This window comes from Phasianus colchicus, chromosome Z (assembly GCF_987193195.1).
Source record: "Phasianus colchicus chromosome Z, bPhaCol1.hap1.1, whole genome shotgun sequence".
NCBI lineage: Eukaryota > Metazoa > Chordata > Aves > Galliformes > Phasianidae > Phasianus > Phasianus colchicus.
The window spans coordinates 67,735,887-67,750,175 of record NC_143476.1 but is presented as its reverse complement, the minus strand read 5'-3'; the positions used below and the strand labels follow the sequence as shown (position 1 = coordinate 67,750,175).

The 14,289-nt window shown below is 39.4% G+C and overlaps 1 protein-coding gene across 9 annotated transcripts in view; it reads left to right on the top strand.

The window, feature by feature from the left end:
• The window catches only part of FAM169A (family with sequence similarity 169 member A), a 31,870-nt gene continuing 17,581 nt past the window's right edge, over positions 1-14,289 (top strand). Inside the window, exons 1-3 of one of the 9 annotated variants that reach the window (XM_090132631.1) lie at positions 6,185-8,209; positions 8,802-9,000; positions 13,215-13,579. Coding sequence is in view for 4 of the 9 variants with exons in the window: in XM_031609316.2 (XP_031465176.1) it covers positions 166-207 (42 nt within the window). In the remaining 5 variants the exon portion in view is untranslated. The other 8 variants (XM_090132633.1, XM_090132632.1, XM_090132630.1 and 5 more) reach the window with 8 other exon arrangements.

Here is a 14,289-nt window from a genome sequence, read left to right as displayed (position 1 = left end):
CGGCCTCCTCGCTTCCACCCCGGGGCGGCGCCAGCCTCCTTTGTGCGCCGGGTCCCCGCGGAGGGATGCAGCAGGTACGTCGGGAGCCGCCATGGCGGGGCCAGCGGCGCCTCGGGGCGTAGCAGCGGGAGTGCGTCACGACGAGGGGCGGGGAGCGGCGGAGGGATGATATCAGGCGCCGGGCAGCAGGAGCCGGGCACGCAGGAGGTGAGCCCGCGAGCGCTGCCGGGGAGCTCCCGTTCACGCTCATCCCTGAGCCGCCTTCTCCTCTCTCCTCCTGCCCCGCGGGGAGGCCGCCTGGGGCTGAGGTGAGGCTGCTCCTGAACGGCCGAGCTGCCGGAGCTCCCCGCAGCGTGCGGGCCCGTCCGGGGGTGGGTGGGTGCGCTCGGAGGCCGGGCAGGGGAGCGAGAGAGACCCGGCCCTGCCGAGCCCTGCCCTGCCCTGCGGGGCGTGCAGCCCGCCGGCGGCAGGTGGGCGGGCCGCGGAGCCCGGCTCCAGGTGTCCGGCGGTGCCCGCATCCGGCCGCCCTCCGTGGCCGTGGTGGGGGGGCTGAGGCCCGGGAGGGGGGCGGTGGCGGCTCCGCCGGGCTCTCCCCTCCGCGGGACCGGGTGCCCCTCGTCTCGGCCGGGCTGAGCCCCGCGGGAGGCGAGCCGCCCGCTGCCGAGTTGTGGGCGAGTTTTGAGGGAAGCGGCACCGTGTCTTCTGGCCCGGGCCGGTCTGCGTGGTGTAGAGCCAGCCATCTTTTGTGGAAGGCGTCTATTGTACCGCCGCTATTTGCATATGTAGGCACGTATGTATGTGAGCTCTGCTATCTGCGGGTACGTTGCGTGCGTCTGTTTGGAAGTAAAAATGACCGTGTTACCAGATGCCTTCCACAAAAGATGGCTGTGTCTCTATGTGTGTCTGTGTGTTAATTGTGGATGGGGATAGAATCATAGAATGGCCCGGGTTGAAAAGGACCACAGTGATCGTTCAGTTTCAACCCCCCTGCTATGTGCAGGGTCACCAGCCAGCAGACGAGGCTGCCCAGAGCCACATCCAGCCTGGATGCACATGCATGCTCTCCCTTCTCTTTTCATACACGTGATATGTGGGGTTAAGCATTTTATTTTAAGGTAGAGTCAATGCTTCCATGGTGAAACAAGGGGAAGCATCCTGCCCAAGGTGTTTGGTATAGCATTGCCATCCTGTTTGTGGAAGGTTAAATCAGGCCTGAGAAAGTGGGTTATTCTGGGAGCTTGGGTTAGAGCACCGGGTTTTATGTCCGTTAATGGAAAACAAAGTGCATCAACACTCTGGTTTTATATTTGAGGTAATGTCCTAGTTAGAGAACAAGTTAAGAGTCATCTCTGGGTGCCATTGGCTGTGGTGTGTTATTAAAAATGAGTAATTCAAAATGCCTGCTTGTCATTTGGAGATAGAGTCCCATGATGCTTGGTTCCATATTCGTGGAATCATTAAGGTTGGAAAAGACCACTAAGGTCATCTAGTCCAACCGTTAACCCATCCCTACCGTGCCCACTACCCACATCCCTAGTGCCACATCTCCATGCTTCTTGAAAACCTCCAGGGTCAGTGACTCCACCATTTCCCCAGGCAGCCTGTGCCATTCTTCTTGGGCAGAATTTTTTCCTAATAACCAACTTGACCATCCCCTGTTGCAATGTGAAGACATTCGATCTCATCCTATTGTTGTGTGTGTTTGCGTGCTCAAGTGAGAAAATTTTTTTTCTGCTTGTTATTCTGCTTATTTGTGGGTACTAGGCAGCACTATTAGACCTGTTCTTGTGTGTAACTTGACAGTTTTTAAGAGGAGTTAGCATAGTGTCATAATGCTCAGGGTAGTAAATTTGGGGCTGTGTTGCTGCTGGAAGTCCTGCAGGAGGCTGCTGCAGATGAGTGACTGTGGCCACTCCTCTCCTTCAAACTCTTCTCTATGGGAACTTCATGCATCTTCTGTCTGATTCCTTAAACACACCAGCATCTTCAATTGAAACCTGCCAGGCTTAAATATTGATAATGTCTCACTTCTTGTTTTAAGAATGGTCAATAAGCAAGTGTTTCATGGGGCACCTATTTCTCTCTGTCCCAGTGCTTTTCTGTGTGAGGTTTAAGCTATACACATTATAAATTCAGGTGTTATTAACCTCTTATTTCAACACCATTTTACAAACGAAAAGCCTGTTGGGACACTGCTTTCCTATTCTTCTTCCTCCAGTCTGGTCTTACTTAGCATCTGCCATGTTTGGAAGTGAATGTTTCAGTGTCATTATCTACTGATGTGAAAGATGGATGCTACTGTATTTTTTTCTTTGAGATCTCTACAGCACTGCATGTCAGGACACACAGTACCACTTTTTTGGAGCATTTCATCATGTAACTCCTGTACAGTGAGACAGTACTCAGACAAATGTTTTGTAAGAAAATATTCCTAATTTCATTCATGTGCACATCAACGTGAATGAACAATGTATCTTCGTTAATTAAACATTTTTTTAAAGTATATTACTTTTGCTAAGGTAACACAATTTAAAAGGGGAGCTTTACCTTCATTACTTGCACAGATGTCTTTTTCATGCAAACCAGTTTAAATAATTGTAATATGTAGCTATTAGAGATCAGAATCTTAACCAGCACAAGGTAGTTGGAGTTCACTTGTGTCTTTAGGCTGATGTTCAATAGTGTTCTTGTTTCTTATTTTAAATGCGAGAAAATAAGCGTTTATATGAAGTTCTGTAGTAGTAGAAAAGCTCATCAGGGTAGAACTGCCCTTTACTTATGTTCTTAGGTATGAGGCTTGATTTATCAATATCTCTAATCTGTACAATTCCATGAATATTGGGTACTTTTTTTTAATTAAATCAAATGAACTTCAACTTTCCTCCTGAACTTCTGTTTCTAGTGTTTCCTATATAGACTAAACAATCTTGAGTGCAAAAGCCTGCTTTAATATTTTCCTCTACCGCATTTTTTTTTTAAAGTATGTGTTGCCTTGAGAGCTGTTAGCTGTCATCCTAAGAGGTATTTGTGTTTGTTTTTTTGCTACTGCTGACTTCTTTTTTTTTTGTGAGGGGAAAGCAGGTAGCTAAGTCTATGGAATGTGACAGCTTGTATTTATTTAGTCAGTATAAATTTAGCTAGTGTTCAGTGAGCCTGAGATTTTGAGGACTCTTTGAAATTGCTCCTAAAATATGTAAAAATTCTTCCTTAAAAAGAGTAGCAAGGCTTCAAAACTTCCCTAAAATCTCACTAAAACTTAGTAAGAATTATCAGAGGTAACATCTCTTTTGTTTTTTTCAAAGTTAACTGGAAATCCTGTGTTCTAAATGATATATCTGAATGATATATCTCCATGTATTTAAAAATTCCTTGAGTTGCAAATCTTAAAGATTAGATTTTTTCTGAATTGTGTAGTAAACTGTTGTTGTGCAGCTATTCAGAGTAGCATTTAGGTTTTTAATTTTTTTTCTCTTGGTCTTTTATTTGATTTTCATAGTAAAATAATGTCTCGTGCTTTTATTGTTAACCCTGTAGATTAGGGCATATACATGTTGTCAATGCCTCACCCTTCTCCTTATGGTTAGACATCCTTTACGGGCTGAGATGATTCAGTCACTCTTTCTTCTAGGCTTCATCAAAACATATAAAATAAGGACAATTAAAAGGCTTCTTAATTCTGTGGAATCGCTGTAGAGGAAGAATAATCAGGAAGGATGCAGTGTCCATCAAGTCAGAGTCCCCGAGGCACTGCTAGAACAACAGACCTTATTCAGAAGTTGTGGCCACTGCACTGGTGCACAGTCCCAAGCAGGAACTGCTGATGAACTTTGAAGAATATATAATACTGCTTCAGCTTGAGTTAATGTTATCCTTTCAATATGCCAGATGGATAAGTATGAAATGTGCTTAGGTTAGCCAAGAAGTTGCTAGAAGATTTTTGTGTAACTCTTCTGCAGGTAGCTTCACAGTCCTGCAGCTGTGAAGCCTTTCTCATAGCTGCTGCAGAATTAACCATCAAAATTTGTTTCAGCAAATTTGAATGATTTATGAGTGGATAATAATGAAATTGCTGGGGTTGTCAGCAATACCAGTAACAACAGAAATGTTACTGCAGTGCATTGCAGACTGCTTAATGATGATTACCTTATCTGTGTTCATAATGCACCTCAGCTGTAAAAAGAAGTAGTATCTGTATCTCTAGAGGAGAAACAATTACTAGTTTTGCTTTGTAGATAAAGGCCTAAGTCATTCTTTCAAAAGTTCAGGTACATCCAGAACAGGATGGCTTTGGTACTGAAAGGTACGACTTAGTAATGTGGCACACATTACTGTGAGAAATGGGAAATGTGGTATGTTCCCAGAAGCATGTTATGTTCTTGGAAGTATGTTTGATGGAAGAATGGTTGATGATGGAGATAAGGACAGGATGGCACGAGGGAGGAGGCTGTCTGCGCATTCCTTTCTGTATTACAGACATCCTTGCTGACATTCTCAGATGTAGACCTTCAATCTTGTAGTAACTTGTTCACCAGTAGCTAGTGAATTCATATTAACAAATATTTGATATTACAGCTGTATCAGGCTGAACTGATTCAGGAATGGTTATACAGAGGCAGTTGTGAAGAATCAAAATGAACCAGCTGCAAGTATGAGACTGCTGGAAGCAAAGGCAAACAAATGCGTAGGAATGTGAACTATGTGGTGAGGAGTTTGCTAAATATTGGTCTTGATAGCAATAGGTATGGACAGTAGGGAGAAATGGGTAAGACTGTGCCCTGAGCTGCTGATCATTTGTTTGGGCCCATTGGAAAGCTTAGAGAAGAGGGATGCAAGCAGTTGATGTCTAAAGAGATTCCTAAGAGTTTTGAGCAATGGAATAATACTCTTTTGATGTTTTAGTTTTCCTTTATTCTGGGAGTAGGACTTTTATGTAAACAAGAAATACTGGACCTTACTCCTTATTTTTACTTCTGGCTAGAACAGCTTAGATGATGTCTGACTGTTTGCTAGCTTCTTAATCACACTCATATTCATTCATTTGCATTTGTTCCTTGAATGATTCTTTTTCAGAGGACAAAGTTTACTTCTATTTTTAATTTGTATATACCATTTTTCCATCCTTTTGAAGATGTTTCAAGGTGCAATGAAAGCAAACATACCAATGAATCTAGCTGTGAGCTGAATTAGAGTTGGAGTAGTCTATCTGTGTCGTTTTTGTACAGGCGATGAAACATAGGTGCTCTTTTCCAGGGTTATATGAAATTGCTTATACCTACCATTGTATTTGCTAGCATGTTGTCTATAGCCTGTGATGGTAACTTGACATATCCCTTCACAAAATGACTGGCCTCAACCTGACATTCAGAAATGGCTTCTTGGCATGTCTGTGGCTGAAAGTCCTGATTACTAGTTTTAAATGTTGTTCTTAGTGTCTGTAATGTTCATGTCACCTGAATTCCATGCTATCTTTCTCTGAAATAGCTTTATTTACTTTGTCTTTATAGTCGTCTTTGTCTTCTTCTGGGATTTTCATTAATCCCATGTGGTTTTGGTAAGTGAAGTTCATTATTTTGTTTTGCACTGACAAGGTAACATCTATGTACAGCTGAAATAACTTGCTGCTGTAGAACACACTGCAAGAAGCAGGTGAAAATTCAGAATTCATTCTTATCCAACACCATATTTTTAGCTGTCACCTTCTGAAAGTAATAGTAATAATGGTTAGAGATATCTACTCATTTCCTGCCTGGAAATAGAGTAAATCAAAGGTCTTAAGGTAAACTAAGGTTTAAGTTCTTAGTGTTCCAAATGCGTTGTACTTAACTGCAGTGCCAATTTCCAGAATTATGGTCCTCAATTTTACAGTAAATGGGCCAGTGACTGTATAGTCAGACTGTGAAAAGCCTCAATTCCACCTTGATCTGTGAGAAAGTTTTCAGGTTGACTGATAACAACCTGTAGTTACAGCCCTTTGTATCAGATTTACCTGTCTCACATCCTGGAATTCTGGGACATTCCCATGTTTTTACTGACCTTTCTCTTCTGTATTTTCATTTGGATCACACAAGAAAAACAAGGTAAATACTGCTCTCTCAGTTATGGGTCTCTTCTTCCAGATGACTTTTGAAAATGGATTGGGAGAGAGAAGCTCTCTTCCACCTCCTGCTCTCTTTTTATTCTACTTTATTGTATGTGAGTAGAATACCACTTATTTGCATTTCCTGTGGCTTTTCTGCTGAAAGTGACAGCATCCTTAGACTTCGTGGCATAGTGGTTGCTCAGGCAGTTTTAGTTCTTCCTCTATTATGGAGGAGTTGATGAACTGCTGTTCACCGTTAGTAGCTACAGTCATTGTCACGTTTGAGTTTTCATCTGGAATATTCTGAAAGAGAGTTGCTGTTTAGCTGATGAGCAGTAACTCAGACTGGATAACATGAGGCTGACCTAATCTGTACAGCTTTGTCAACTGCCCCACTTGGGACAGAGAAGAAGATAACACAACCCAAAGTTTTCAAAATAAAAACAAAAGCATACATAGGGTTTCTGCAGTACCATTCTCACCACTAGATTAGTTGTGTTAGGTTTGGAAGCCCATCAGCTGTCTAATTGTATTTGGTGTTTTTCTAAGTGTGGTCAAGAAGAAAGTTTGCTTCATTGATCTCATCTCTGTATATGATATAGCCTATATCAGAAGGGCTGGTTTAGCAATAGGGATCAGTATACTAGTTTAAGGATCAGTGTATTAGTTTAGCAAAAGGCATCAGTGAGTGCTAGTTCTAAAACTTTCCAGTTTAGCTTTGCTTGGTGTGTGAGCAGCCTTGTTTTTGTCAACAATCCTGCTTTTTAGGAGTACTGGAGTCACAGTAGACTATTCTTATCTTTGCATCCCCAGGTGCAAGGACTTTTTCCTTGGATTTCACACATATTGTTTTGGGTTATCAAGATAGAAAGTTGCTTATTGTAACATAACAAGTAATGGAAATATGATAAATTGAGGAAAACCAGCTGAAGGTTGGCCAAAAGTCACTGTGATGAAGCTGAAGGAGAAATTAAGGGGATGAAGCAGGTAGTCTTAGACCACCTTAGATGCAGTCACGTGTGCCAAGAAGGAAATGGCATATATTAATGTGTTCTTGGAAAAGATTGAACATGTCTTTACTGTTTAAATGTAGAACTAGAACCCTGAGAGCACACAGTTGATTTATCAAGTCACCTGGTATATATCGTGAGCAATAAAGGAATGTTGACTTTCCAACACCACATTGGATTTTGGGTGTTTTCTTCCTGGATTTTGGGTGGCACTTCCAAAATGGAGGGATGTTAGAGTATGACCAGTTAGCAAGATATGTGGGCATCACATGGGAGTAGGAGGTTATCTTCTGATTGTAAGAGACAAATAAAACTGAAAAAATATAGAGAAGAAAGATTTTTTTACTTATTTTACAGAGGCACATCTTTTGAAAGAGGTACCTGGAGAAGCAGGAGGAGTGCTGAGGGACATGAGGTTGTGAGAGGTGAGCTGGACAAGATCAGTGCAGCTGGCTGCCTCCCAGAGAAAGGCAGGCTGTTGGTTTACAAGTGATGAGCTGTAGGAAGGCTGTTCTTTAAAAACAGAAGCTGTGTTGTATAAAGTGCAGAAATAAAATCAGAGCTGAGGGTGGAGCTGGAGAACTGCAGAACAGCAACTTGAAAGTGCTGAGGAATGGAAGAGAGAAGGAGGAGTGACTGGAAAGGTGGGCTGTGAGCGATTTTGTGTGGTTATTTTTTTTTTTTTGAAAACACTACGCAGATTTGTCTTGTCAAGAAGAAGCTTCAGAGGAAGAATGAGTGCTAAGCACCAGAGATCAGATGCATGTCCAAGAGATGAGGATCTAGGAAGTAAAAATTCTGCTTAGCTCCATTATTCTGTCTTACTGATGTTAATGATCTTCAAGCAAAACTGAAATTGATTTAATTCTGTTCATGGTTATATTTACTTCAAATCTGAGAGGTGGAAAAGAAATGTATGAAAGATTTCTATAAGAAACTTCAGCTTTATTTTTTGTGACTCTTTGAAGTTGACTCAAACATAGAATTTGAACATAGTTAGGAAGGTGTGCCAGAAAAATACTTCTGTGTGTCAATTTCTGCAAACTCTGTACTGAATAAAGTGCTCTTCAAGAAACCAAGTGATGATCTCAGTAAATGTTCAAGAAAATGTGAATAACAGGTTAGTATTTTGTATACTGAAGCACTTAGTCTTTGATTGAATAGGCTACGTAACCTAATGCCTAATTTTAATCACTTAAGGAGAGCATCAGCAGTGTCAGACTGGTGCTTAATCAAGCATCTGCTTAAGAACCTTACCTAGGTATGGTGGGTTTTAGAGTGTAGTTGCATAACAGAGTCTCCTAAATCTGTCCTGTGATATTATTTTTGACAACTGGTAAGATCACTCCTATTTTCTATTTTCCCGATTTCCTATTTTTCCTATTTTCATATTTCATTTGAAGCTGACATCAGGAGTCATGTTTACTGTAAGAGAAACTCTTATTTAATTAAAGGCACTTGTTAATATTGTTCATATATTTTACCTTGTATATATTTTACTTGTTATATATTTTTATCTGGTTCTGGAGAAGTAGATTTTGGCAACACTTTAGTCTTCTGTAGCTACCAGATTTTAATCTTTTCATTACATGTTAAAGCATTCTGAATAATAAAAAAAACAAAAACATTTCTGCAATTAAATTTAAGGAAAAAAAAAAAAAAAAAGGATTGCATTGTACAGAAATTAATGTATTTTCCTCTTTCTTTTAAAGGAAAAACAAGTCATATGCCAATGCTTTTAAATGTGAAAGACCTCTTTTTCTTCATTAGTCAGCATTTAATTCCACAAGATACTGCATGAACCCAGACAAACAGACCTTTCAGTCAAAGTTCTTGCTTACCTCAATTGAAGTCATTTTATAGCAGAATTGGAGAGTAGATCCTTCATGTAGATCTCATAGCTCTATGCAAGTAAGTTAAACTATGGTGGGTAATTAATGGACAGCAAAGACTGATTGTTTGTATTTACATTTAAATGAACTGCTTTCATTTGTCTGTGATAGAAAACCAGAGCTGCATAAGCTGCTTCCAGCAGATTATGGATTTTGGGGTTGACATAGTAATCCAGAGTGCTTGGTGAATATTGACAGCAGTTTTTAAATCGCTGTCCTGTGCTTCTGTAAGAAGAGGTTTTGTTGTTGTTGTTTGGGTCTTTGTAAGGTTGGAAGGTTGTTATTTAGAGTTTACTGGGGTTTCCTATTAAAACAAATGAGGTAGATGAAAATATTTTTTCTTCCACTTAGGAAAACAAATCTCTGTGAACCAGGGCAAATTTCTGAGTTGGCAAGAACTTGTATTTAAAATTGACAAGACAGTTTTCTCTAAAAATGTGAACAAAACCCATGCAGCAGGAAATGATATTTATATGCATTAGTAGTATGATTCAGATGATAATTTGAAGCATACTTAAGGAATATACAAAAGCAAACTTCTGGAATTAAAATCCAAGAAAACCTTCCTTCAAATTTGTGGCTATTTTAGTGGGGAGGGTTGAAGTTGTCTGTTCAGTGTGGCAGATAAAGTAGCATATTGTTAATTCCTCAAGCCTGTAAGATTTTTTTTTTTTTCAAGAAATCCTAATTTATATTCTATTGCTTAAAAACCAACATCTCTTTCCTGAAATGTTGTCTTGCTTCAGTTTTGATTTGTTACTTTGCAAATTAAAATGAACAGTTTTAAGGATTAAATAATTATAAATATGAAATTTGTTATGATAGTAACCTACATTGGTTGTTGTACAGATATTCCCTATGTATTTCAAACTACAGGGTTAGTTATAAGCAAGACAGATAATTGATCATTTGAATCTGTATGGAGAGTACCTTAGCAAAAGTTTAAAATTTAGGTTTTTATATTACAAAAGGATGAATAGCCTTTTAACCTAATCTTTTCAGACTCTGTTGGGATAGAAATGAGTGGAAAATCCAAATGCACAATATATTACAAACACCTCCCCATTCATCTTTGAAGTAAATAATTCTGAACGAAAAAGAAGTGGAAGTGGTGGGAAGATTTTGTGAGTTACAGCATATAGTCTAAGTAAATAAACAGCTGTGGGATATGGCTGTTAATAGAACAGTGTGATAGTAGAACTAAACAGTTTTCATTGTTTTAGTGGCAGGAATCATGTTGTTTTCTGTTTTTTGTTTTTTTTTTTTACTGTAAGCTGGAAGATTAAATACACTACTTCTTTTTAATCACTTTTTATTGTTATTTCAATTTTGATGAGTCTTCCACTTTAATTGAACTAGCAATTGAACATAGCAATATGGGAAACTAAAATAGAACAGAAGTGATGTTCCTGCTGCTGTGATTGAGAAGGTGATTTCAGTTTAGTGCATATCAGGTCTGATGCCGGAGCAGTCTTGGGTCTTGCACAATCCCATGTCTTGTGTTTTTTTTTTTCTGGAATGACAGAAGCTGCACAGGGAGATTTAGTTTGTAATTTAAGTTTCTTCTCATACTGCTGCCCCACGTGCAGCATGTAGATAGACTTCTGTGTCATTGTTAGTGAGAGGTGTGCAAGAGTCCTTGAGCAGTTCTGTGATGCAGTACTCTAGTGATTGTCTAAGTACTTTAACAGGCTGTGTTGAAGTTCACTTTTTGTCAGAGTAAGCCAGTACTTTGTTACAGGAGTGGACCCACTGTGTGCATGTACATTGGCTGTGGTTGGTTAGTTGCCCTGGTTTAGCAAAAATATTCTGCTGATGATAGCTTGAGTACCATGATGTGTGTGCTGCTAGTTTCAAATCCTAACTTGAAGAACAATTTACCGTTTTTTAAATACAAGTTCAGGTCTGAAGATTTTTAAGAAGTTATGCAGCAGTTGATTTAATTTTACGCATCTATGGTCAGTTGTTTCGTGTTGCAAGCTTGCTGGTGGATTGTTGATGATTTTTAGTTGTGTTGTTTAAGCATACTTCTAGGAAAGTTTTGGAATATTCTACTGGAGTATCTCATGGTCTTGGTGAAGTGTTTCTCACACTGATATTTCTGAGGTACTGATTAGTACAACTTCATAGGTGAGGAGTTGATGCAGATCAAGTAATATGTCTTCACTCCCATTAAGTCTGCCAGAGCTGTATGTTTATCCTCATTCCTCTAAAGCCTTGGCTAGCTACCTGACCACTTGGACTTCAGTACCTCTAAGACAGAGGCACACAAAGTAGGTTTTAAACTGTATTTATGCTCTTAAATAGCTGCGAGGAACAGTATAGCTTTTGGCTTCTTGTTTTTGTGGTATAATGGTATTCAATACTGAAGATCTCCAGTGGTACGACTGCATCCCTTGATTTCCAGAGCCTATTGAAATCCTCATGTGAGCTAGAAGCTGTGTGGTCTGAGCCTCCATCTTTTGTCTTCCTTCATCTTCATATGCTTCTAAGGTGGCATTAGTGCTGCAGCTATAACTGACATTTAAATCAGCTTGCAAGGCTACCTGCTTACTCTCTATCTAGAAGAAAAAAAAATTTCGATCTTAATGCTTACACTAATGAAGATTTTGTGAGCTAAGAACTATCTCAATTGCGCAGGAATGTGCTTAACTCATCCTGTTAAATGTGTTTTTGTTGTTCGTTGAATTGATCTATTATCCTTTGTTGCTGCAGATGTTCCGAAAAAGGATGTGCCATTTCTCACGTAGTAACTTGTGTAATGTTGAGAAAAGGAAATGTGATACAATTCCACATTAAAGCAAATATTGCCTGTGTTTGTTCATTATATATAGTCTTTAATACCATTATGTGAAAATATATGGTTATGAAGAGTTTAAGATTTATTTTCTTTCAGTTGAAATGTGAAAAGAATAACTCGCCTCATTTGGGGAAAAAAAATCCTTCCCTTTCTTTCTGGTATTTATTTAATACAAATGGTTGTGATGAGTTTGGTTGCTTGAGGCTACATCGTGTGTGTGCAGTCAGCCTGATTGTTGGCTGGCCAATTGGAGTGACACCTCATGAGCAGAGCATGATCCCGCAGCATATGATAAGGATTTGACCTGACAGTTTTACAGTAATGCTACGCATGGAGGCTTAGAGCAACAAAAAAGGGTATGGTGGACTTTGTGGCTGAGACCTGTGCTGTTTCTGCTGCAGTATAGAAAAATGCATGATGCTCTTTTCAGGAAAAACAAAAAAGCTTTCTTTCCTCTTTCTCTTTTGCACATTGCTTAAGAGTCTTTGTGGACCCATCTGTATCTTGTACTTTTTTTAAAGATGTCAACAAAGCAATTGTAGTTTAATTTGGGGAGTTTATTAGTTTATTACTATTGGTAGTCATTTGCTTTGTTTTTGGTAGATTAGTTTGTCTTTGAAAGTGAAAATGCATGCATTTTGGATTGTTAGACTACTTTTGTATGATCTTCTGTAGATTAGCATGGGGCAATCATTTATCAGCTCTTCACTGCTTTCAGTATGGTTTTGTAACAATATAGTTAATGATTTATTCAGGCATATAGTGAACTGATATGTTGTGAAATATTTTAGATCTTACCAACCATAAGGCAGAAGTAATACCACAAAAAAAATTGTGACTTTACATATTTAATCTGTTTCATGATGCAAATAGTAAGTGATTATTAAGCAGGAATGTTGAGTTCTGTGATCACTCTTGAAAACTGATCTGCATTCTTCTTTCTTGCAATGATATATGATGAAAAAGTTATTAATACAGTTGTTTCGGGTGAAGATATAACTAATGAACTATAGGAAAATAGAAAATAATCCAAACAGCTGAGTAGGAAGATCATAAAATTTCTCTCAAAATAATTCAGTGAATTTATTAATTAGTGGAAAGCAGTTTTTGGCTTCTTTTTTTTTTAATAAGCAAAGATGTGATTGTGTGCTTTAATTTTCTAAGTGATGTCATGACCATAACTTAGATAATTACTAAACTTATAACTGCATGTTTTTTTCCTTTGGACCCACACTACTTTATTCTGAAATAATGTCAGGAATTTTTACCTAGAGGCTTTTAGTTTTAACTTGTAACTTGAATGTTTCTTTGTCATATAAAAGCAAAAACTCAGCTCGCTCATCTGTTATTCTAAGGTTTATCTAAGCAGTTTAATAACTTCTTTAATAATCTTTCTGCCCAAGACAGAGAATTTCCTTTTTTTTTTTTTTCAGGTCTGTATTCCTTCAAAGCAGAGGGAGTGTTGTGCTGTTGCAGTCAACCAGATGATAAAGCTTCATCCTACTGTGGAAGCAGTGACAGTTCAGACTGTGGCTATTGCAGTGTGTCTCTGTCAAGATAGTACACTTAAGGGTTCTAAATTTTGTAGGTGTTTGGTGAAGGCTGTTTGTCTTTATTTCTTGATGTTACAAAATAGCACCATTAGTGCAGTTTTGTCCTGAACAGACCTGATTTTAAGTTTCATCCAGACCTGCAATGTCTCACCCATCAACTGGGAGATGAGAAAGGTTTCACAGCTGCAGGACTTACTACGTGCAGAAGAGTTGCACAAAAACCTTCTAGCAACTTCTTGGCTAACGTAAGCACATTTCATACTTATCCATCTGGCATATTGAAAGGATAACATTAACTCAGGCTGAGGCAGTATTATATATTCTTCAAAGTTCGTCAGCAGTTCCTGCTTGGGACTGTGCACCAGTGTAGTGGCCACAACTTCTGAATAAGGTCTGTTGTTCTAGCAGTGCCTCAGGGACTCTGATTTGATGGATGCTTTAACATCCTTTTTATCATACAATGTTGAGTATGATGTTGCACCAACACAAAGTATAGCTGGAGAATTTTCTCTTTTAACAAGCTGGCTGTGTTTTGTTAATGCACTCAGTGTGGGGGATCTGTCTGCAAGGCCTCTCATACCTTTAGGGAAGCAAAGCCCCTCCCAGTTCACTGTCATCAGCAAACTTGCTAAGGGTGCACTCCTCTTTTGCACCCAAATCACTGACAGAAATGTGAAATGGGACAGGCCCTGGAATTGAGCCCTGGGGAATGCTGCTGGTGCCTGGCTTCCATCTGGGTGTAAATCGTGAGTTTAAAATGTGTGCTAAAACATTGCTGGTGTGTTTGTATCTGCTAGCTCTGAGAAGATCACTTTTGGATGAATGGTTCTTCCAGAAGAGATTAAACCCATGAACTGGTGCTAGTTTGTGCTGCAGAGAGTTTGAGCTCTAACATGAAAGGAGCTGCTGATGGGTCTGTGTATATTTTATAGACCTGGGAGAGCTTTAGAAGAAA